General features: G+C 37.5%; 1 protein-coding gene across 1 annotated transcript in view; it reads left to right on the forward strand.

The window, feature by feature from the left end:
• CCDC146 (coiled-coil domain containing 146) overlaps nucleotides 1-26,366 on the forward strand; it is a 120,068-nt gene that overhangs the window by 84,963 nt on the left and 8,739 nt on the right. The window contains exons 5-15 of the mRNA XM_067564521.1: nucleotides 1,093-1,150; nucleotides 2,904-3,080; nucleotides 4,140-4,213; nucleotides 5,667-5,894; nucleotides 7,666-7,852; nucleotides 14,098-14,193; nucleotides 15,157-15,327; nucleotides 17,615-17,703; nucleotides 17,822-17,986; nucleotides 19,939-20,163; nucleotides 20,995-21,223. Coding sequence (XP_067420622.1) covers nucleotides 1,093-1,150; nucleotides 2,904-3,080; nucleotides 4,140-4,213; nucleotides 5,667-5,894; nucleotides 7,666-7,852; nucleotides 14,098-14,193; nucleotides 15,157-15,327; nucleotides 17,615-17,703; nucleotides 17,822-17,986; nucleotides 19,939-20,163; nucleotides 20,995-21,223 — 1,699 coding nt within the window. The remainder of the gene's footprint in view (nucleotides 1-1,092; nucleotides 1,151-2,903; nucleotides 3,081-4,139; nucleotides 4,214-5,666; nucleotides 5,895-7,665; nucleotides 7,853-14,097; nucleotides 14,194-15,156; nucleotides 15,328-17,614; nucleotides 17,704-17,821; nucleotides 17,987-19,938; nucleotides 20,164-20,994; nucleotides 21,224-26,366) is intronic.

Here is a 26,366-nt window from a genome sequence, read left to right on the forward strand (position 1 = left end):
TAAAATCCTGAACACAAAGAAAAATCCCAAACACAAAAAAAGGTCACGGACACAAAGAAAAATCATGGTATCAATGACATTTTTTCCACTGTTACAAACTGCAGCCCTAAGTCATAACATGAGACAGCCACTATGAAGACGACATCAATAGTAGAACATTCGCATGGCTGAATAAAATTGACTGGATAATTAAATCAGTGTCCATGACAGCTAAAACCAGATTAAATACAACTCTCATTATACTCACATTACTTTATGGCTGTGAAATATGAGTACTGTCTAAAGTTCCGTCTGGAGCAAAAGCTGCAAACATTTGAAAGGAGATGATTGCACTGTATCCTAGACATGACAAGGCTAGATAGACAAAGAAATTATAGTATCTCTAAAAGACAAAGTACATTGTGTGACTACAGTCATCAAAAGTGCCAACTACAATGGTTTGGCCATGTTGCAAGAATGACCCCATAACGACTGCCTAAAATTGTTCTCTATGAAAGTGTGCATGGAGGGAGAGGACAAGGATGTCAAAGAAGACAGTGCTATAATACAGTAACACCCCAACTGGGTCAAATGGTGACTCAAAACAGATCTGGTTGGAATCTGTTTATAATCTTGGTAAAAAAATGATGATGATGATTGATGATATTCTTTCTGCAGAATATACAGGTTTTTGCATGCAGTTGTTAGTAAATGCTGTTCTACAGTTTATCTCCTTCAATATCTATCTTTTTAAAACCACATGTTTTTCATTTCAGTTTTATTAAAAAGTAACTTTAGAAAGTGCCTTGAGATATGAAAAACATCTCTGAGCTACTTTTAGGTATCTGTACTCTTATTCAAATATCAACACAGAATTATTCTTTTGCAATGAAACTTGTAGCTATATAATGAATTTTGTTTTTTGTACACTTGTAATGTCTTGATCAATTTTATGGTAAGATTGACCTAAACTCAGTTTTAAAATGGTGTCCAAATTGTCACAGATGTTATTTCACTGACCTTTTTAATGTTGGATAGCATGGCTTGTTAAGGCCTCTTTTTACTATTTTGAATATTACCCATGTGCTGATCTCTCTGACGATTTTTCTGTAGTTTACAAGAAGACAAAAGACTCCTGCAAAAGGAATATGAGAGAATCCCCAAGCAGGGTGTAAGTATGAAATGCATCTCACTAAAAAAAGTAATGTTTTGTGTCCTGTTGGATAGCATGTAAAAAATAAGAAAACTATACAGATGAAAATATTATTGTAAAAACTAGAATACTAGATTTCTGTAACATCTGGCATTTGTGGAAAAATCAAGAGGTGGATTCAAAGGAGAGGTTTTGTAGTGTCATTCACTTTTGAGAACTCTAGGACAAACATTAAACATTTCACCTATAAGGGTTTCAATCCTGTAGTGTTCTTTTGAACAAATTTCTATTGACTTCAATGGAAAATTCATACAAAGAAAATGGCAGATTTTGGCTTTTAGAGTTTAAATATGCAACAGATATTTATGGATGGATGTCTTGAGAGAGACTGTTCTAATTACAATTCTCCTAATTCATAGGGCAAATACTGAAGTAATAACTAATTATATTTCACATCATATACAGAAGAACTAATTTAACCCTTTCTTGCAATATTATTCATTCTATTATTCCCCTTCCCCCAAATATAAAAGAGGTCCATAGATATTGCTTACTTTCCTCATTATCTTAAATTCCGAGTATAGTGAGAGGGTTATTTTTCTTTCACTCAAACGATACCAATCATGTTTGTTTCATAAATTTGCCCATCATCTCATTAAAGGCCTGATTCTGCAGTTCTTGCACATTTTGAGTAAAAATCATTCAGCAGTTAATAATTGTAACTAAAGATAAGTAACATTCAGCATGTGAAAGACTACAAATTCAGAATCAGTATTTGGGATAGTAGGAGGTACAGCTTTTCCTGGTGAAAAATCCAGATGAACATTGTGGATAGTTCCTTCTGGTTCCAGCTGTCTGACGAGGTTTAGAAACATAGCAGTGGATTTATTGACTTAGAGGTTCCTGACACTGCAGATTATTGGGGCTTCTGGTCCTCCAGTTAAAACCAAAAGTAATCAGTAGTAACCAACAGAAGCCAGTTGAATGATTGTAATAGTTTTTACTGGAATTTTGTAAGCTTTTACATATAGTTTGCCAAGTTGAATCCAGCCCAGATTGGTAGTGGCCAAAATTTACCTTCTAATGACTATATAGTGACCTTTGTGAAATGAGCATGCTATCCAGACCCAGTTCCATAAACAGCTGTTCTTAGCACAACAATCATTGTTACAGTTGATGTTAAATTGAGTATTGGCACAGAAAGTCTGAACAGACATGGAAATTGAACTGCTGCTCTCATGAATAGGGTTGTTCTTCGATGTCAAAGTTGAGACAGGATCATGGAGCAGTGTCGGGTTAGTTAGCACTGCTGCTGCTGCTTGTTTGAGTCTGTTCAGGAAGTGAATAGAAGTCTATCAAGCCATGCCTTATAAAAGAAATAAATTATCATAACAATAGGAAGACTTTAGGCAACATATGTACATATGAGAAAATATCTTTTTAAGAGTTATATTTATTTTCAATTTAATTTATAACAAAATATAAAAGAAAATGTAGTGGAAGTATGTTGGAACCAAAGAATTTCAGGAGTTTTGGTAATCCTGAAATAGGAAAACTAAATTCTTGTGAATATGCAAAAATACCAAAGTAATTCACAGTTCATTCAGGCTCCTCAGTCTTTTAAGGAAAATATGCACTTCTCATATGAAAGTCCATAAATTATTAAACAAACAATACAATACTTTAAAACAATTGTAAGCGAGATATTCATTTTTCCTCCAAAACCAATACAAATTTGAGATATCTGATCTTTGAATTTACTTTTTAAAAGGAGACAGAAAAGAAAATGAAAGTGTTGAAAGAAAACTGTGAAGAGCTCCGTAAAGAAACAATCCAAAGGAGAATGGAAATTAAAGCCCTGAAGGAAGATGTGACATCCAAGCAAAGGCTGATGTTAAGAGAACAGAAAGAAGTGGAGGAACTTCTAGAGCAGCAGGATAATTTAAAAGTAACACGAGAATGCATATATACATGTGTGTGTGTGTGTGCATGCACACACTTGGTGAAACACATTGAATATTCTGAATACTTGTGCTGTCATTTGAACATGTACTACCATCAGAAGGCATGACATCACAAAACACAGCATTAGTCAATAAGCATGTATCATGCTGCTATATCATTCCCACAAGTAGCCGTCTGGGAAATTATAGGCATAGTACTGACAAAAACAAAAGTAGCTTTCATAATGGTCAGAACTGGTTAGGCTAATTTCAGGTACATCTCTATAGAAAAGACAGAACACAGTAGCATTTCTGTGAGTTATAATTAGAGTGGGTCAGGAATTTTCAGTCAATATTTTTTGATGGAAATTGTGTTTTCTGTGGGAAATTTTCAATTTTGTTTAAACTTGTTGATTTTTCCATCAGGAAAATGGAATGAGCAACTTTCAATAAACATATATATATACACACACACATTGGCTTGAGACCTAGGATAGGTAAAATTCAGACCTGAATCAGTGAAAGGTTTGAAGTCAGATATTTCATGAACTAGGACAGCTGGAAATAGAAGCTTTATGGCACTGGAAACTTGGGACTTCCAGTCTTTCAGAAGGACACAGAATTTCCTTCCAGGCCTGTCAGATCTTGAAATATTGGACTTTAACAATGTGAAATTTCTATGTATGGAAAAGGTATTGTAAGTCATTTTTAAAGTGTTTTGTGGCTCTCTTTGAGTGCTATACTTATACGAGGACCCAGGTCAGCACAGGTTTGCCCTAAGAATCAGAGCTAGATTTTCTGGTACTCCTGGAGACAGAAAATCTAGGCCTATATATTTACAATATATATACATAATTCATGAGTTGTGCAAATATAATTTTGCATAACTATTGCACTAGTCAGTTATAAGACTAGCAGCTATGTTATTTTTTGGGACAAACAAGTTACTGAAAAACACACATTTCTGTTCTGGGTCATATTAGTAGTTCAAAGAAAATGTTAGTTCTCTGAAATTACATTAAATTTAGAGCCTGTTGGTCTAACATTTTTATTTTTATTACTAGGATGAGCTAGTCCACCTCCATGCTATTCCTGTTCAGCTTGGTAAAGAAATGGACAAGATAAAACGCAAAATATTGTAAGTTTTTAAATGTACATAATTAAAATGTATTTATTTAATTTTTATTATTTGTGTTCTCAGTAATATATCTTAGTACAGAGACAACTAACAAAGTTTAAGTTCTTGTTACAAAATTCTGATCAGTGCAGATCAAGTGTGTTCATAATCTATTTATTGAGCAACATCCATGTAACTGAATCAAAAGGTATAGAGCATCAGCAGGGAAACATATTTAGACTCGAAAACAATAAAAAAAAAAGAGTTTGGAATAACTTTTGGCCACAAACCATTAAAACCTATATTGATAGTGCATATTAAGATGGTTAATATCAGATACTACACAGATTTTACCTGATACCCCAAAGTTTCTTTTTCAAATGGAGAATACTACTAAAGATCTAAACTGATGCTGTAATCTAGCATCTACCACTTTTAAACACATGCCAGTCCTCAACTGCTGAACATTAGTATAGGTTCATTGGCTACAGCAGAACTACATCAGTTTTCATCAGCGAGGGATCGGCCCATGCTGTGAAATTACCCTAGCTTCCCGATTTTTTGGACTTCTTTTTGCAGCCATTGGCAGGTTTCTCTTTTTTTACATTAGGTAGTTAGTCCAGTAAAGCAGGAGATACACTGGTCAAGGAAATCATATTTGTGTGAAATGCAGTCAATTGCAATTTGGCTACCTTTTTTTAAAGTATGCTGATTCAGACTCCTTGTGGCCAAATTGCTGTCCTAATTTAGCTTTCTTTGTGTCTTATTAACCTTATAAACCTGAAGATTATTCTGACTGCATTTTCAGGATTCTGAAAATCCTGACTGCATTTTCTACTGTTAATTATTTTTCTGCTGTTTTGTGTTTGTAAATAATTCCTTGCCACTGCTCAATTTTTTAATTTAAAAAATTATACACTCTTTTTCTTTCTTCTTTACCTATTTTTGTGTCCAGTTACCTGATTTCCTTGTATAAAAAACTGACTTCACATGCATATTGCCAAGCTGTATCTTGTTGCATAGTGGTGCATTTGGGAATGGCTTAGTGCAAAAATACACATTTGAGCCTAAATTCTGCATTGTGCTGTATTGGTGCTCAAGTGAAAGGAAAGGAATGGATAGAGCCCAAGAGGAAGAACTGCCACTGTAACAAGTCATCAAGAGTGTGTGGTCTGAAGTTTAGGGGCCATATCAATCCTACAGTCCCTTGACATGCTGTCACCAAGTGTTAGCTAAGGGTACATGATGCCCTAGTTCAAAGGGGCAGCAAAATGAGCTTCAGAATACTGTCCCCCTAGCCATGAGGACTCCTGTCCTGGCCAGCAGAACAGCTGTAGCAGAAGAGATGCTGAGTAATAACTCTGCTTCTACTCACTGCAGCAGCAATGACAGCATTTGGTCTTTGGTCTAGATTTCTAGAGCTGGATCCATTTTTACAGATGTGATATTATACTGTTTTAAAATGTGTCCTCAGAGATGCAGAGAAGAAGAAAAAAATACTCATTGACCATGTTCAAGAGTTAAATGATGCCCTTAAAAAAATGGAAAAAAAGAGTGAAGAAGAATTGGAAGAAAAGGAAGATGTAATGAAGGAACTGGATGGAAAACGAGCTTTGCTTGAAAGCAAAGAGCGAGAATTCAACCATTTGACAAAGTTACTAGAAATGAGCAAAGAAAATGAAGCAACAGCCCTAGCAGACAGGTTAGAATAGAAGGCATGAACTATGTACTCAAAACTGGGATGAGTGAGCACATATCTGTTCTGAAAGAACTATTCTTTTCTTGGTTATTGATTTAAATATTTTTATTATTGACTTCATAAAATCATACTATTTAACGTTACCGTAATTTCACAAGGGCTTTATACAATTTGTTTATTGAGTTATGTTGGTGATCAAAACTTATCATACAAGAGAAATGCAGTAAAGGCCCGATCTAAAACCCACTGAACTCCATGGAACAGCTCATTGATTCAGTGAACAATGGATCAGGACCTAAATGAGAATCCACAAAACTGAGGCTGGGGACTCAATTCTCCACTGTGACTGAGCAAAGATCAGTTTCAGTGGAGAGAGGTGTTGACAGGGACCCATTTGTAGCTCCCTGATTCTTCTTTGTCCCACTCCAGAATAACTTAATGGTAGAGAGGAGCAGCTTTAAGTTATACTGCTCGCAGAAGACCTGCATGCAGCAGAAAATCAGATTTAGCAGAGCCTTGCCCTACCACACTTCCTCCCCTCAATTCATATCTGCTGACATGATCACCACCTGACTCACCTCCTCCTGGCCCGACAGCCTCCCTCCCCACTTACGCTGGACAGCACAGCTCTGGTGGAAGAGGAAGCAACAGCAGGTTGCAAAGCCAGTGCAGGAGGTCGCAGAGCCACTACACCAGTCAAAGATTCCCAGTATCACCAATCACAAGTGTTCAAAAATCTTGAGTCATGCTCCCCCAATAATGAGATTATTTTAAATAGTACATTTGGGATTCTTTTTATTTGCTTTCTGGTTTCTGACCAGTTAAGGTTCATGCTTTCAAGCTTTTTTCTGGAACCATGAGGGCTAGAAACCTACTTATTGTTTTTAAAAGAATGCTGAGGTTCTCATATAATCACTGGACTCTGGGAGCTGCGACTTTAAGAACAACATCAAAAATCATGAGACTTGTGATAAAATCATGAGAGCTGGGAACACTGTTTCCCCTACATGAGGGGAGGAGAAGTTCCTAGGGAATTTCTCTGCATGATTTAAATTCACTTTCTACTGTGTGAGCAAGGCAAAGTGAATTTAGCAATCAGAGAACTTAGTGAGATTTTCAAAAGAACATAAGGGAGGTAGGCACCCATGTGCCATTGAAGTCCACCTAGATTTATGCAACCAGCTCCTTCAGACTCCCTCATAAACCCTAGCCTTTCCACATTTGGTAATCAATATAAACTGCTATAATATGTCAAATCTCAGTTCTGGTGAGTTATTATGCTGGACTCTAGCCAGCTTCAAGTTTCTCCTTTCTTTGTGGGGAAAGATGTATACCTGTAATAATAGCCTTACTTTTATCAATAACCCGGCTGCCCTTTCTGTTTGTGTCTCACATTAAAGAAGGATGGAGATTAAATGGAAATTTACAAATGAACAAAATTTAGACTCCCTTAGATATTAAAAATACATTTTAATTCTCAGTTTGAGAAACAGAAATAATTTCTCTCTCATACCATGAATAATTTTTTAGCATTGTTGAAACAAAGTGTGAAACAAAACACAGGAGTGTTACCATAGATGTCAATGGATCCAGGATTTCACCCATTATGTTTTAGGAGAATGGTCATTCATTTGTAACAAGACAATTTTTAATTTTATTTTGCTGCTCAGCTGCCATAATGCTTTTCCAAACTCAGTGTAAAGTGGTTGTGGTTGTTTGCATACCCCTCTTGGACAGGTTTTCTCTTTCTGAAATATTCTATATATCTATATAGGGCTGTTCTGGAAATTGGTTTACGTAACTCTCTCTTGGAGAAGCAAAAGCAGCATGATAATCTGATTCATAAACAAAGAGAGAAAGATAGAGATTTGAGAAATTTAAAAAAGATGGAGATGCAACTGAAAATTGCTTATGATTCCTTGGAACAAATTAAATTACTGCATGAGAGGCTCACATTAGAGGTCTGTATGCAAAACACTGATGACAAGAATTAAAATATTGCTGTAGAAAATGAAATCGAGAAATACTTTTTAAATGGTTGCACAGAAGTAAAAATAAGACAAATTTTAAATTTCTATGTACAGAACATAGGGTGTTCCTTACATTTGTATTCAGAGCTCTTTCTTCTATAGCTCTCATAAGTACTACATCTGTTTAGCTGTATCTGTGTATTTGTTATCTGCATAGCACCCACAATGTGCAAGACACTTTATAGCCATGAAAAAAACCTTTTAGGCTCATTACCTGGAGGACCTTACTAACTAAGTAGACAATATATAATTACAATACAGGGAAAGTTTAAGGAGCAACATGAAGCAGTGTGAACAAACAATGGATTGTTACATACATCTGGTAATTCCACCATTTTATTGTAATCTTTGCTGAGGAGTAAATAGGATTTGTAGGCTGTTTGAAGAGGTGAGTTTTAGGACGATGGAGGCCTAACAAACTGAGTCAAGGTGTTGAAAGGTGTAGATGACCACCTGTGAGGGGCTATAAATATTATTATCCCCACTTTTGAGAGGGCAAAATAACTGAGTGGTTTGCTCAAAACCATATAAGAAATTAGTGACAGACATGACTAGAACCCAGGATTACCTGGCTCCCAGTTCTTTGCTTAGATCGCTAAAGCACACTTCCCTTTATATTGTGAAGGTTTCTTGTACATTACAGTAAATCAGTTTCTTTTTTAGTTTTTTTTAAATCTGACACCAGGGAATTGGCACCATTTGATGTATGCTATTGTGAATAAAGTACTCTCCCCTATATTTCTTTCATTCCCATTTCAGCTACATCTCTGTTTATTTCCTCCCTCTTCCCGCATTTCTTCCAATCCTCTCTCCTTATGGCTTTCTTTGTCTCCTCACACTCATGTCTTCTATCACTCTGCCCCTTATAACAAGAACAGTATCATTCTCCTGGTCTAAAAAGCACCCTCCTTCTCTTTTAAATCCTTCCTTAAGGAATTCCACTATTCCAGGACTCCTCCTTATCCTCTCCTTTTCACTAGCAGTTCCTGAACTATTCCTTTCCTGAATTATTGTTCTGTATCATGTCTTTGCTTTGTTTTTCTTACCTACTGAAACTGTAAACCAGTTTTGCAAAATTCTAATTCCCCCTTGGCAAGTAATAATCTTAGTAAAAAAAACTAGTGAGCAGATATGCCAGGTCTGGTACAATTTCATTACAATTTTGCCTGGCTGTTGTAAGCTCTTTGGGGCAGAAAATGCCTTCCTATATGTTTATAAAGTACTGTTTAAATTTACAAAGCTGTAACTATTACTTAATAATTGTACTTCCTCTATCCCACTCACCATTGCAAAAGCAAAAAGGAATTTCTTTCTGAATTCACCTCATTGTTTATTACTCACCCTGTGACACAATCCAAGTGGGAAAAAATGCAAGTAAAGTTGTTGTTTTTTCAATCAGTGTTATGCACGACACTCATTTCAGACTCAGCTTATTTGAAGTATTGCTTAATGGGCTGATGAGTGTCCCTCCAGGGATAAAGGCATTAACCAGCTGACTCTTAGTAAGCCCCCACTCAGTTTCACTTGGCATGAGATCCAAGGAAATGGGCCCTCTTCTGTGTTGTAAACAAATTTTGCTGAAGAGGGAACTATAACTGGTCACTATGGTTGAATGTCAAACTCAAACTGACAAAAATCAATAACATTCAGAGTTAAAATTCACCATATCAGGCAAGATTCTCGCCTCTGCTCCTTCCCCTATATATCAGATAACAGGGCTCAAGCAGCATAAGATGCTCTGAAAGTTCAGTTGCAGCAGGAACTTTGGAAGTCAGCTATCAGGATGCCTCCCAAGGACCCTCTTGCAAGCTCTAGCATAGAGGGTCAGGGTGTGCTTGCTAGGAGAGAGGATGGAGCCACAGAACACAGCCCTGCTGAGATTCTGGACAGCATGGCCTGCAGGACTGTCCCAGAAGACTGTTGTAATGTAGACAGGCCCTGAAGGCTGTCTCAGTTCTGCTGGGGGTTCTGCAGCCCACAGAACAGTCCAGGATCAGGAGGCACAAAGGTGGTGTAAAACGGGACTCGACAAATTTGCTTCGGAGCTAGGAGCCAGCCCAAAAATTAAGGAGCCAGACAACATGAGCCCAGTGGCAGGGTGCCCTGGCTGAAGCACGGCAGCTGCTTCCCCCTCCCAGCCCCGCCACTTTTCCCCTCTCCCACAACGTGGGCCCAGCGACAGGGCACCCTGGCTGGAGCATGGCGGCCACTTCCACCGGAAAAAAAGTAGGCGCCAGACTTAAATTTCTAGGTGCCTTGGCAACCTGGCGCCCAGGGTTTGTCGAGCCCTGGTGTAAAGCAGTTTTGCCAATCTCAAAAGATAAAAAAGTATGAGTAAGACCCTCTCAACAGCTCAAAAATCACGTCAAGCCCCCCAAATCATAAGCTTTAAAAGAACATCAAATCATGTTTTTTAGTGTGTCTTTTGACTATTTAACTCTCTGACAATAATAATAATAATTTCAGGTTGAAAATTTACTTTTAATGCACACAAAAATGCATACCTCTCCCTGGCTGATCATTTGGAGACTCCATTTACCCTCCTCCCGCCTAAGATAGGTGAACTGCCATCAATCCCCTATTACTGTCTTGACTCTTTCTCCTCCTAGTTTATTTCCTTTGATAAAAGAAGTGCTGGATAGTAAGTAGTTTGAGAACCACTGACTTAATTAATAATCATGATTCATATTCACTCATAGAATTTATTACATTTTAGGGTAGATGAGTTAAAGGTACACATATTAATGAACTTTAAACTTATATCTATCATTCATATAAGGGATAATGTCACAGTAAAAACAATGGTATTGGTTTAGCCTTTTACAAGAAGCAGCACCTTCCTGACCCACACCCCAAGTTCTCTGCCCAAGACTGTGCAGCACTGCCTCTCAACACCTCCCTTATCTCCTGTTGCTCCAGAAGCCCTTCTCTGCTTTCCCCCCATTTCCTTACAATCCCTACATCTACTTCATTCTCCCCATTCACTTTTCACAGTGTCTCTGCTGAGTCCCTCAAGTCCCTGTGTCCTGTCTACCCTGTGAACCATAACATTTAAGCCATTTTGCCTATGGGCATGGTTTCAATCTCATTGAAAACAGTGAACATAAGAATGTTCATACTGAGTCAGACCATGTAGCCCAGTATCTTTTCATTTGACAGTGCTAGATGCTTCAGAGGGAATTAACAGAACAGGAAAATTTATCAAATGAGTCATCCCCTGTCCTTCTAGTCCTAGCTTCTGACAGAGATTTAGGGACACCTAGAGCATGGGGCTATTGATGGATGTATCCTCCATGAACTTATCTAATTAGTTTTGAAACCTAGTTATAATTTTTGGCCTTCACAACATCCTCTAGCAATGAGTTCCACAGGTTGACTGTGTTGTGTGAAGAAGTACTTCCTTATGTTTGTTTGAAACCTACCGCCTATTAATTTCATTGGGTGACCCTTGGCTCATGTGTTATTTGAAGGAGTAAATAACACTTCCTCATTCACTTTCTCCACTCCATTCGTTATTTTATAGACCTCTATCATATCCCCCTTAGTCATCTCTTTTCTAAACTGAACAGGGTCTTTTTAATCTCTCCTCATATGGAAGCTGTTCCATACCCTTAATAATTTTGTTGCCCTTCTCTGAACTCTTTCTAGTTCCAAAGCATAGAGAAGTACAGTGCGTGGTGGCTGCTGCACTTCCACATGCATCTAGACTGTAGGGAAGTGGCAGCCATCTAGCTGACTTCAGCCCCAATGACAGTAATAGAAGATGGTGGACATTTTGAATAAGGGAAAATTAAGAGTAGGGAGCCTTTCTCATGTTTTTATGATACAGGTAAAAACACACCAAAATTGTTAGAGTTGCAATAAATCATGACAATTGGCAATACTGCATAAAGCAACCTTAGCCTTTCCTACCCCTGGGTTCTCTGCTGTACCTCTTGGCTCCTTGCAGCACATGAGATATGCTAAATCACCAGTTCTACACCAGCTGCAATCCTATGGCTGTCTGGAGTTTATTTGGCATATGCAATCTGGTCAAGCCAAGCCACAGTGTTCTTATCAATGATGTTCAAGGCACGAAGACTTCCAGGAAGTTAAATCATTTTGCTGTCCTCAACAGTACGTGTCATAGTTTGTGGCTGCCCCCATCAACATAGTGGACTGTTTCTAAAATGCCACCAAAATTTCACTGCAACACAAATTCCACATCCGGTATGAAACCGGTTCAGAAGGCTCCATTGTCTTCATGGTAAATCAAACTTGGGTACACATTGAGTGGGGAGCAAGTATAACTCTCCTTCTGTCAGTCCAATACAGTCAGCCAATAGTAGTAGCGCCAAATTTTATTCTGGTTTTATGTGAGCAAAGGCCCACAATGGACTGAATTTATATGTGATCTTTCTCCATTTGAGTCTAAGGACTAGACTGTGGCTTTAAAATCTATTAGTGAATGGTGCATGTGTATGCACAAAAGGGCTAGTATTTCTGCCCACAAGAGTAGCAACTACTTCACCCTTTACAAGAGTGCAAAGTTCATTTCTCCCACCCAAGTTAAGGGATCTGCATAAAATAAGTTTTGTTGTACTCATGAGACAAACAGTGGTTCACTACTGTTTAACATTCTACATATTTGATTTGATACAGTAATAGAAGAGGCAATTACTTTTTAAGTGTCATCACCTAAAATGCGTAAGTGCTATTGATCCTGGTAATTAGCCACTACATAATAATTTCATTGCCAGCATACTGATAGAGCAGATAGGTGAGGGTAAGGGATCTGGGTTATTTTCTCAGCACTGCTATTTGCTTACTATGTGACCTTGAGCAAATCACTTCGGTCAAATTTTCAAAATTGGCATCTGATTGTGGGTACCTCTCTTTTCACGTGTCCAACTTGAGACACCTTGAGCCTGATTTTTCAGCTCCCTTTGATTTGAATTGGAATTGCGGGTGCTCAGCAAATCTGAAAGTCAGACCAAAGTTGTCTCAAATTGGGTACCCAAAATCTAAGAATGCCAAAATCAGATGCTACATTTGAAAAAGTTGGCCCTCATTTTAGTGTGTTTTAATTTTCCCATTCATAAAATGGAGATAATATCCACCTTTGTAATACTATGTAAGAATCACAAATGAAGAGTGATGTGTACGTGCAAAATATTATTTTTTATTATCTATGTTAGTGTATAGAATTTTGAATCTTACTATTTGGTTGTACTTTGAAGATGGCGCCTTGGGGTTCAGTATTTATTTTGACTGTGTGATTTCCCGATCCAGTGTACTCAGTTTGCATGTGAACAGATATTTTTTCTAACTGTCAGCATTGCAAACTTGACAAAAACTGTCCCTCTCTCATACCACCACTAGCAGAGGCTCTTCAAGACAAATTAGATCCTCTGTGGCACCTGTGTTACCTCATTGTCTCCAAATTATGACCCAGTGAAATTTTGCAGCACTAATGTTTTTAAGTGGGATTACACAGATGTAATGTAATTGGAACTTAATTTCTAATCTGTCTAGGATTTTATATCCTTCACAATAATATCTGAGTGACTAAACAATTCTGATGAAGATGAACAAGGAGTATATACAGTATATACAGTCTCTATTACTTTCTTTTGACTCTTTCAAGACTAAACAGGAGTAAGAAGGCCTAAAATTGCATTAAAATCACTAAAAGCAGCATGTATGACTTTCAGTATACTCAAGGGTTAAATACTGACCCCATTTAAGTCAATGGCAAAACTGCCTTTGTCTTCAGAGGCGGCATGATTTCACTCAAGAAGCTATCTATGAAGTTAGAAGGTGACATTTTTACATAGTCATTTATGAGAATAGAACCATGCTTTATGCTGCAGTGAAACACTGACTCTCAGGAATGGTAGTACTGCCCCAGGTAGGTTATTTTGAAGTTTAGGATTTATGGTTAACTTTTTCCAATGAAAATTTGATAAAATTACTTTTAATACTATTCTTTATTTATTATTTGTATTACAATAATGCGGAGGGACCACGGTGATGGATCTGGACTCCATTGTGCTAGGCATTGTACAAAGACAGAACAAAAAGATGGTCCCCACCCCAAAGAGCTTACAAACTAACCAGCTGTTTAAAAGATATTGTTTACATCCTTTTATATTCTTCTCTCACATCATTTTGCTTGCTTGATTTGTCTTTTGTAGGTAGATGCTGTCCCTAAAGATGATGGAACATTGTTAGAAAGAAGAAGAGAACTTCAAAAAGAAGTTGAAATGAATAAGAGAAATCTGGCCCAGGAGGTGAACAACTCTCCTTCCTTATATTTCTTACTACAACAACTAGCTTTCAAACTAGAAGATAAAAGGGCTGTTTGCAGAAAATTTGCAGAGTGTTTCTAGTTATAGGTTTCCAGTGAGATAACGTGCAATGGAATCTGTTTTATTTTAAAATAGTCAAGGTATTTGTCATACTTTTGCTCTCACTGTAATTGGTCACCCATTGGAAGTATGAAAGAGAATATGCTTCCTTATTAAAATGTTTTTTTCTCCATTATAGGTCCCATCTACACTACAGCTGGAACTGTGGTGGGTGTAATTGGGTTTGGACGTGGCAACATGACCTTATAAAGCAAAAATAGTTTAGCATGTCCACAATATGGATTTTCCCCTCTCCACAATCAATGTTAATTGTGTAAGCGTGTCACCAACTGCCACACTGTCAACAACATTAGTGCATTCTGGGAAAATCTGGGTGGCTATTTTATAGTATCTCAGTTGCTGATTCTGTCTGAAAGCATTGGTGTGCTAGCACTATGATGATGAACTCAGTAGAAGTGATAGATGGTGTTTTTCAAATAGAAATCTCACAGTGCTTTCCTCTTGTCCACATAGGATTCTTTGTTTTTATGCCAGCCCCAGAATTCATTAGCATCACTGTTTATTATGGTCATTTTATAATGTGTTGACAAGTTTGGTTGTTCAGGTTGCTTCATATTCTAGCTTTGTTATTTTCATGCTCAATAATCTAAAGGTGGATAGGCCAGAAATGTTCCTATGTGACAGGGCATTTTGGTATATTATTGTAGGGTATCGTGTTGCAGTTCTGCTAGTAGTGATTTTTTTTTAAATACCTATGTAGACCAAAACCGCTACATGGACTTTGAAGATGCAAGCAAAAAGGGCATTTCAGATTTTGGGCCTACCAGCATTGATACCACAGTTCATAAATAATTAATATTAAAGTGGAGTTTGGTTTTACTTTAGAAAATAACAACAGATGTCGAGGCTCATATGTTAGAACAGTGTATTGCTGAAGAAGATCAGCTTTTTAAGGAGCAGGAACGCTGCAGAGATGAGTTAGCCAGTCTTGCACGCCTGACTCAGGTCAAGGCTGATGAGAGGGAACAGAAATCAAAGGACTTCTTAAAAGCCCAGGTAAAAATGTATGGTTCAATCTCATTGGAAAACTATTCTTGAGTATATTAGATAACATTACTGACCAATAAAATGATCACTTAGCATAATTTCCTACTCCTACATTCCTTGAGAAATCTGTCATAACATGTTAGGTTTATATCATGACATTATGTTTTTTTATTGTCACTTTATAATACAATGTAATAACAGTACATCAAAATGTCATCATGCCACAATGCAATGTGATGACATTTAACAAATGCCACCTGATTTCAGGAGTCACAAATGGCCTTCAAAACAAGAACAAGCTCTGCAATAATGGGACAGAATCTAGATATCTCTGTCAAGAAATTCAAAGGACAGCAGTTGCATATCCTACTCCAAAAAGATATGAGTGTCCAAAGAAGACTAAGATTGTCATTCATTCCAAACAGAAGCAACAGTCCAAATTTTCCTGACATATTGTAGAATGTAATTCCTGGAGGTTACTTCTAGTAAAAAAAGGATGAAGTAGACTCTTCCTTCTTACTGTGCATTGGGTTACTGCCTGCAGTTTACTGGCATTGCGACATTGCACATATGCTATGATGTTGCACAATTCATGCCAAATATTAACTTCTGTTCATAGAAACGAATAGTTTGTTTTCAACAACTGGGGAGGCCAAAAACTATTTATTTATTTGGATTTTTGCAAAGTATATAAGAGTGCCTGTCCAGTGACAATATTTTAAAAATACTTCAAAGAAACAGATACATCAGTTCCCCCAGTTCAGATCAAAATAACTCAGTGAAAGCATAAATATAACCACTTAATGCACCACACACACAATGCCCAGAGTCCTACACTACATCCAGCCAGTTCATCCAACTCCCACCTCATCATGGGCAAAGGAGAAAAAGAAGGCCTTATAGTCCACCTTGAATGTTAATAAACTCAGGTGATTACAGATCTAGAAGTAACTTAAGTTCATAAGATCCAGGGCTCTAATGGAGAACTTTGAAATGTACCAATCTTCAATGATTGTTTGAAATCCAGAAAAGAGTAGGGAGTGGGACCATACAAACCCAGAGTCAAGAAGCTTTCCTGTCTGAGAAAGCTAGAGACCTGCAATTTCCTTTCTGCCAGCAGTCCAAGACTCAACTTCAGACATGTCTTTACTAGACAATCACATCATAAAGGAAATGAGAGGCTGAGGAATGGAAACAGCAGGTCTCAAGATAGAAGAGTTGCCAGATGGTTGCCCTGGCCAATTCTCATGAGATATAGGAAAGATAGAAATAGACTTTCTTTCTCCAAATCCTTCCTATAGTTCTTTCTTTCTTGTGCTGTCTTCCTTGATGCTTTGCTCTCTCATTTCTCATCCTTTTTCTGAAAAGAAGACGAAGGGAATTTAGGTGCCAAAGACCTTTAGAAAATACCACTGGGTGCCATCTGCATCTTCAGATGCCTTTAAGAATGTGGCTCAAGATGATTTCAAGGAAAAGAAAGAATTTTTAGAGGTGGAAGTAACTCCATGCTCAGACTAAGAGAAGCAAAAAGTTTGATCACGTTAGGACACTGAGGTAGTAAATAGCTAAAGGATACAGAGTTCTTTTGCCTCTCTTGCTTCCTCATAGGCAGACCTGTAAAGGTGCATCATCAAGAATCCAGCTGAAATGGGAATTAAAGACTTAATTTGGATAAGAGCAAATGGGACATGTTTATTCCTAGTATAACTCCACTGACCTCAATGAAAGGATGAATTTAGTCCAGTACTTTACAATATTCTCATTATCAACCAATCCTGCAAGGTATTCAGCTTCTCCTGAAAAATGCTGTGTACCCTCAACTCTCATTGAAGTTAGTGGGAATAGAGGATATTCAGCAACTCTACGGAGTCAATCAACACCTTGCAAGGTGTATGCTTTCTCAAAGAAAGATTGATAATTTTTAAGATGCAGTGTCAAACTATTATCTTAACTACATTAATAATAGTTAATGTTGTTGAATGACTTTATATAAATCAATTGTGTTCCCTGAAATTATTAGCAATCTTTGAAAGGAAGCTTATTTTCCTTCTTTTTGTCCTTTATACTTCCACTAGTAATCAAAAGACTAAAAGACATCTCTGATTTTATTGTAGTTAGAACAAAAAATTAGTCTTTAGAATAATTTTCCTCATTGCTTCCTTCTCTTCTGTGAAAATGAATATTTTGTAATTGTCCTATGCCATTTAAAATGACAAAAACAATTATCTTCATCTCAACTTTATATTTGGAATATCTTTGCAGATATCAAAAATGTTCAATGCTATTTATGTTTCAGGTAAGGCTCCACAACATTATTAAAGAGATAAAAACAAAGGAACTTGAAATAAGGGAGTATAAGAAGAAGAAGAAAGAAATCCAAAGGCAGTAAGAGAATTATAACACACTAGATGAAATAACATTTTTCTTAAGCAATAACCCATTATAATAAATAATATAATAAACATTATAATAACCATTTCCTTAAAAACTTGCATTTTTCCAGACTCAAAGGATTTGCTAAAATGTATGACATCATTCGAAATGAGAGAAACAAATGTGTAAACCTGGTGCACACTGCTCGCCAGAAAACAACTGAAATTAAAGAGAGAGTAAAAATGCTAGAGAATGAGATGGAAATTTTAAGGAACAATGTTATAATTAAGGAAAGGTGAGTGTCAAAGTAAATGTTTCCTTTGAATAACAGTCCTGGATTCCTTCAACCTCTGAATGCTTAGGATATCATTATTTATATAATGAATGGTGGTGTAAAATGGGACTTGTTCATTATGAGGCAAAACTTGCCCCATCCTTCTTAGTCACAGGGAGCCCCAGATGCTGGTATGATTCCCTTGTGTGAAGGCAGCAGACAGGATCCTGAGAGCCTGTTCAGGGAGTCTACACTCACTGTGACTTGTGGAGCTCTCCTTGTGCTTGCAACTGTACACAACTGGATTTGAGAGTCAAGCAGGAGGCAATCAGGGGAGATGTGGAATAAGGCCAGTGGATCTGTCTCTGAGTCTGTACATATCCAATAGCCATTGCACTCTGTAGAGACAGAGCTACTGATGCTTCAATACCTGCAGTGGTTCCACCACCTGGGAACAAGGTTCCTTCTTATCCAGGTGACATGGACCTGCTTCATGCCAAGCTTATTTACTTGGTCTTTGAATGGGAAACAATATTTAACACCACACTGTCATTGGCTTGCTGCAATCTGCCCAGCTTAGAGACCAGATGTATTGAATGTGTCAGCCAAGCAAATAGTTCATGCATAAAATATTTTTTAAAACTTTGTACTTCTGTAACAGCATCTATGTCAATTCTCTTTACAAATAGTTAAATAAATCTCATAGCTCCTTGTGAAATAGAGAAGTCTTATTATTCTTACTTACATGAGGAGAAACTAAGGCAGAGAGGCTTTAGTGACTTGTACTATGTCACAGAGCTACTCAATGGCAAAGTCAATAATGGAATCCAGGAGGCCTAACTCCTAGTTCAGTATTTTAACCATGAGATCACATTTCCTCCTGTTCAGCCTCGTGTGTCTGTCGTGTGTCTGTTAAGATTAATTTCTTCATAACAAAGATAAATAAGTATTTGAACTAACAATGATGCTCACTCCAGAAAGAGTGAAGTAATTCTAAATACCATCTTATTAGCAATTTAGACGAATGGGCCGTGTAACAGCTGAAATCCACCTTATCAGCGAGGGATTGTCATCCAGTAGTTGGAGAATAAAGGTCTCTAGGAATTACGAGATCTAGTTTTTATTCTCATTCTGCCTCTGATTCACTATTTGCTCTCTCTTTAGCTACTCAACCTCTCTTTACATCAGTTTCTTCATCTGTAAAATGGGGACATTAATACTTTTCCCCCTCATGAGTAGGGTAAATTTCATGGTAATAGGATTTTAAAAATGTGTTCACAGTGTTGTAACCGTGGGGGTTGCGACCCAAAAGAGGATTGTGGGGTACAGGGTTCAGAGTTTGGCTCCCAGCCAGCAGCTGCTGCTCTCCAACTGCCCAGCTCTGACAGCAGTGCAGAAGTAAGGGTAGCAATACTGCAACTCCCCTACAATAGCCAGATTTCACGGTCCGTGATGCGTTTTTCACGGCTGTGAATTTGATATGGCCCTATTCATGAGAGTGAGGTGAGGAATGATTAGTTTGTAAAATACTTGGGGATCTTTGAATTAAAGGCACTAGAGCAATGCAAGATATTATTTCAGTGTTATTATTTAAATAGAGATAGAGTTTAGAAAATGCTACACCAGAATTTTTTCCTATGACTTTATCTCCTGTGGCATCCTGGGAGCCAGAGAATAGCCATAGTGCAAGACATTTTGATCATAGTCCTTCTCTGTGCCTGACACACCTCTTATTCTGAGGGTCTGGGAATGAAAGAATTGTAGAGCCTTTATCCAGTTCTATACAGACAGGAGAGACCCCCCTGCACAAGGAGCATTCTCAGATGATTGCTTCCCCCCCTTTAATGCTCCTTTGTACTGCCAGAGAAGTATAAAGGGCCTTAGTATAACTGAGGATTGAGCTCAGGTTCTGTTACATTAATATAATTGAAATTACAAAACTCTTTTCCTTTTTTCTGATGCTTTTATTAAAGAAAACTGCAGAAACACCTTCTGAAGCATACAAATAATATTACAATCAAAGATAGCATCCAAAGTGATGTTTGCAAAGTTATTGCAACGCTGCAAGAGATGAAGGAAAAGAGAGAGCAACAGTTACTGGATGTCGACAGACTCACCAGTACGCTCACTCGCATTGAAGAGGAAATGGTGCAGCTACGCAAAAAATATGAAAGGGCTGTTCTGCGTCGAAATGAGAGGTAAGAAACAGAATAATTCACTTCCACGACATATCACTTATTTAAAATGGTAACCCGCAATTGATGAAATACACCATTTCTTCATATGGTCTAATTCTTGTGTCCATCTGCAGTTTATTGTTATAGATACTGTTGTATTTTGCCTATAAATATAAACTGGACATATTTTATGTTTAAATTTTGAAATGGAAAATAGTCCTGGAACAGACCTACCATTAGCCACAGTTATTTTTACTGGTTTTCTTGAATCAACGTTTTTAAAAGGCAGAAACCTAACTAGGAGTGCTAGGTACCTGGAATTCGGCTTCACTAGAATGGCAATATCTGCAGTGAGGGGGAGAAATCTTTGCATTATATTATAAAGTTCTTTGGCGTTTCTCCGTTGGTTATGTTGTACAGCCCATGGAAAAAGATGTATAACAACAATTGAATTCCATAGGAGCTTAGTAGCATCCTGCCCTGTTTATGTATATGTGCACAGATATGGTATGAGAAGGCACAAGAGATTAATATCACTGACAAGGATAACCCGTTCTTTAAATAACTTGCATGGAAGGCAATAGAATTGTCAAAAAAATATTCAGGGAGATCAGCATATAGGTTATGTTTACAGTTGTATGTCCACTAATTCTCACAGATATGAACATTTTTGTCACTAGTTAAAAATATTGTAAAGGAATTAAATAAGGATTTTGTTAAATCTATGCACATTTTCACCAATTATTGCTAATGCTAAAATCTGCCACTTGCATTCTTGAATGGAACTAACATTGAATGTGAATGGAAGATTTTAAAACCTGCCTTTGACTTTCCATTTTGGGTTTATTGCAGTGGGGTTTTGCTCATAGAGCGAGAAGAAGAAGTATGCATTTTCTATGAAAAAATAAACATTCAGGAGATGATGAGTAGAAATGGAGATATCGAGATACATGTCATGGATGAAAAGGTCAGGTTTCTGAAGCTGAAGCTAGCTGAGAAAAAGAGACAGATTGAGTTGTCCCTGAAGATGCTGCCAATGAAGAATGCCCTGGATGCAGATCTGGTGGTACTTCAGATTCAGGTAGGTGAAATTAGGGAACTCATTTTTGGAAGGGTTAGGTTTTATTTTATTTTTTATTTTTAAATAAATAAATTACTTCAATTTGTACTACTCTGTGTTCTGATAAAAGAAATTAAAACACAGTTGTGAGATCTTAAGTTTATTCCATATGAAAAGCTACCATATGAACAGTATGCTTGACACAAACTGACAAAAAATTAAGGTACCAATCCAGTAAAGCACTTAAGCAAGTGCATAACTTTAAGAAAGTGAGTAGTCCTATTGGCTTCAGTCAGCTGACATGATTAAACTTGCACACACACTGAAGTGGTTGGAGCCCAAGATAAGAATAATGTTGCTTTAAACATCAGCATGGTTAAACTGTAGGATAGGAGTCATGTAGAAACAGGAACTGTATGAAATTAGTCAAAACTGTATTCACTATGTCTTTTTTCAGCCATTCCACTTTGCAGAATAGTAGCTCAATTCACTGGGAACACTTGACCTTAAACCTACTCTGGAGACTATGCTGCCTACTATGATAGAATCCATGTCCACGTTCCTCCATACAAAAAAACAGTGAGAGTTTTAGTTCTCATTACAAAATGACATCAAACAATTAACAAACTGTAGTGTTCATCATTGTTGTGGACATTTTTCCTTTGCTTTCCTGAAATGGCTCATTTACTTTTGACCTTATCTCCAGATGGTAATCTTTTCCACGCATATTCTGTTTGCTTCTGTACAGAACTCTAATTTATGGTGTATCAGTGGTACTGGTAGTTGCATAGACTAGAGATTGTGAGTCATCGTAAAAGAGCACTGCATTATTCTATTACCTCTGCTCTTTCAATGACATTGTATGTATAGCTAAGAGACTACAGTTTTGTATCTTTCATAAAACTGTACTCCAAAGAACTTTATAGGAGTACTGTAATTAATGGAGTTACAGAATTAAGAAAAGAGATGGTGAAAGAAAATATGGAAATGAGCCAGATGGAATAAAGATTTTTCATCTGAGATTCAAAATGAAATGGAGTCAGTGAGGCAAGTGCAAACACAGGTGGTGTTTCCAGAAATGAGGCAAAGTCAATTGTGAAACTTTGGGTTGGTACTGTAGCAGATATTGTAAATATCCTGCAGCTTTCTCTTTCATGATGATGATTGTTATCAAACATAAAGCCTTATGTAAATGGAGACTATTGCTGTTTTTTGGTTTTTTAGTGTCTTGTGTCATAAAATCTAAAAGCAATGAAGCATAGTGGGCATTCTATTAATGAAGGGTACGTTTCAGAAATTTTCCCAAGTGGGAGATTGTTCCAAATGGCAAATAATGAGATATCAGAATTTTAAAAGCAGGAAGTCATGCTTCAATGTGGTTCGTACTGTAGACCAGTTGATCCAACTCTCTCATTACTTCTGCCACTTTCTTATGTTGCAATTAACCCTTCCAGATTCAATAATCTTCATCTGTGATTGACAATAGGCACGGTTGCTGGTGAGACACATTCTGTTTGTTTTGTTGTATGTTATAGATATGGATGAAAACTATAACTTTGAATCCAAACTCAGAATTTTGGGATGGGTTGCTGGATGTGAATCTCTGGACAGGATGTGAACCTGTTCCTGGGCTTTGGTCCCTGGTTGAGTTCAAACTCATAAGTGTTCTAGTATCTGGTTCCAGTTCAGATGTACCAAATGTCTTTCAAAAACAGTCATTTGTACAAGCTATTGACCCAGTGAGGTGGATCTAAATATGACCATTAATACTGATTCAGCCTTGAATCCAATCCATGACATCAAACCAAATTAAGTCCCTCTACCAGCCCCCCGTCTGTAGGAAAAACTTTTTTTTACAGTTAATGCATTGGACTAGACTTTAGGAGCTCTGGGTTAAATTGCTGGCTCTGCCACAGACTTCCTATCTGACTTTGGACAAGTCACTTAGGCCCAGATCCTCAAAGGTATTTAGTCTCCTAACTTCCATCTATTTCAGTGGATGTTATGAGCCTAAATACCATTGATGATCTTGGCCTTTATCTCTTTATGTATGACTCAGTGGCCTATCTGTAAAATAGGGATAACAACACAACCTTTCTCCCACTCATTGTCTGTCTTGTCTGTTTAATCTGTAAGTTTTTCAGGATAGGCTCTAGCTCTTACAAGCACAATGGACCCTGATTTCTCTTGGGGCCCTAAATGCTTCTGTAATACAAATATTAATAGGTCTCTCTTTTCTGTTTTCTGTTCTTTTCTCTTTCTTCTGTTTCCTGTAATCACCTCTTTACCTTTTCTCCTGCCTCTTTTCCCTACTTTCTACTTCTCAGCCTTTGCTACCCACTTCTTATTCCAACCCTTTATTATTCTTCCAGCCTTGCTGCCATTCCCTCTGACACCCACCACTTTTTCTCCTCTCCTTCTTACCTTTGCCACTCTCTCCACATCTATCTCTAGCATTTGAGTTCAGTAGAGTCTAATACCTAATCCCAGATGAGCTACTAGCAACAGATGTCGGACACTAGTAGCACATCAAGTATCAAATAATAATAATTAGGATTACATGCTTTAGTTACTATCAGTGTTAGGCATCTAATGCTAGAAATGCTTAGAAGTTCTTCTTGTGTCTGACATACAAAAAAACTCTGGTACTAATGAGACTCTACCACAGGCTGCCCCAAGGTATAACTACCATTCAACCTTTGTTTGGAATTGCATATCCAAGGCCTCGTTCTGCAGAGCGAAATGAGCCATGGACACTAATCTGTCTTCATGCATCAATGAGAACTATTTAGCATTAAATGGTAATTGGTACAAAGTGCAGACCTGCTGAGCCACTGAGTGCTTAAGGAGGCACCTGGATTCCTAAGACAGCAAAGAGGGACTAACCAGTAAGAGGTAAAGGCATTAACCTCAGAATTTATCCAGTGTCACGACAGGATGAAAAAAATCTAGGGCCTATTTTATGCAGGAGTCCAGAACAGATCATCAGAATGCTCCCTTCTGGTTTTAAAATGTAAAAAATCTATGATACAAGAGTTTTACCCACAGTTGACAATGACATATAAGGCAACTGAATGGAGAAAATAAACAATTTGACGATTATAGTCAGAACAGTTATGCAAACACATTAGCATGGTTATTTACATGAATGCTATTTATTTTTTGTATCCTTGGGTTGAGTACCTTCATTTATTGCTATACATCTTCACCTTCATCTCTGACAATGAAAATTTTGCATTGATACTATTTAAGCTGCTTATTATTTTTATTTTGAATACATTAAAAAAAACCTTTTCACATTACATTTAAATTCATACTTAAAAATCTGGGATGTCTGCACTGCAAAAACACCCCATAAATCTATATTTTAGTGTGAAACTTTCTAAATGTGTCTTTTGAGTTGGCAGGTGTGGCCTCTGACATAAACGTAATTTACAGAGTAAGGACCCACTCCTGCAAACTCTTACTTGAGTGAGCAGTCCCTACTCACATGACTATCCTCATTAATTTCAATAAAGATTGTGCAGATGAGTAGGTGTTTGCAGGCTTGGGCCCCAGATGTGAAATACGATTGGAACTTTAGCAACATCCTGTTATGTATCATAACTTGTTTTTAACTTTTTCTTTTTGCAAAATTCAGTGTACTGTTGTGCTCATTTTTGTAGTTTTACCTGTCATCAGATATATTTCACAATCCTTATGACAGTATGTGGTCCAACCCAAGTGACGCATGTTTGAAACCAAAACATGATTGGACAAATGAAGGGACAGAATTCTTACATTTTTTTACTTGTACAAATGGCTAGTTCCCCTTTCTTAGAAGTTTTTAAGTTTTTTTAAGATTCTTTTCTATTATGCTACTTCTTGGAAGAGGAAGAGATGGATGTTGCCTTTTTGCAAGAAAAAAAAATGCTTACACTGAGTGTTCTGGTGACTTTCCATTAGCATAGCAGCAGATCTATCAGTTTTCACAGATCTGTGCTTACCTTTCTACACATCAAAAACATAAGGTCAGCACGGAACCTCCAGTAAACCCTATTCCTGTGGCTAGACCTAAACATGTAATTTGTGATAAATCATTGTGGCTTCACGAGACAAAGACAGCTATCTCCTCAGTAATTTTTCATCAGAAAGTATATAGAGTGTCTTTAGACCTAATTATTTGACTCATGTTTATGTTAGTGCAGAACGCTCAAGATCCGAACAGATTAACCCATGATACATTACTGTAGATATACCAAATATGTAATGTTGCAAAAATGGACTAACACTGTATTGCCAAACCTGCAAGTTCAAACATCAGTGGGTAGACTTAAAAAAAAAAAAAATCAAGATAATGGCTTAAAAAATCATGAGATTTACACAAATTAATCACCTGTCTTTTTTTTGTCTGTGATCTAATTTTTAAAGTCTCAGCAGGAGCCCCTCCCTTACACACACACACACACACACACACACACACACACACACACACACACACACACAGAGTGTATGTGTTCCAGATAGAAAATTTAACCTGAGGTGTACACAAAATACACACACAAATTGGAGAGTCACCGTCTGTCTATTGCTCTCTGAATTTGTGAGGGACATGATCTCCTCAGCACCCTTCTGTCATAATCCCACAGGCACCACATTAGCTCCCTTCTCTGCCCGCACAGACATCAGGGCCAAGTCCCTTCCTACGTCTTTCAGCATTTCCCCTACATTGAATTCTACTGTCTGCTGGATCCTACTCCTGTTCCCTAATCATATGTCCCTTCTTCCTGGTCCCCTCATCCCTGGCCCATGTCCCTTGTCCTGACCTGTGTTTCAGCTATACTTTTATTGCCCCTGTCACCATAGTAGCTGACTGCCTTCCAAGTAGTCAAAAATTGAGCTCACAGTGGCTCTATCCAGCCTTTAGGAGAAGTAGCTTTGTTAGGTGACAGGGCTTTGTTTCTTTACTTGTTTATGTGTGAGTGCAGTGTGTGTGCGTGAGGCACTTACTGAAAGGGACAGCTAAGACAAAGAAATTAGCAGTCTGAATCTGTGTTGTGCCTCTTAGGAGTCTGACAACGTACATGGAGATGAAGATGTGAACTGCTGTACAGCTTGTCAGCATTCATACCATCATCACTAGAGTCAGTGTCTCATTTTTCAGTGTATCATTTTTACTTCTAGT

The sequence above is a fragment of the Emydura macquarii genome, unplaced genomic scaffold (assembly GCF_026122565.2).
Source record: "Emydura macquarii macquarii isolate MOO-44397 ecotype Brisbane River unplaced genomic scaffold, CSIRO-AGI_Emac_v2 contig_2636, whole genome shotgun sequence".
Classification (NCBI taxonomy): domain Eukaryota; kingdom Metazoa; phylum Chordata; order Testudines; family Chelidae; genus Emydura; species Emydura macquarii.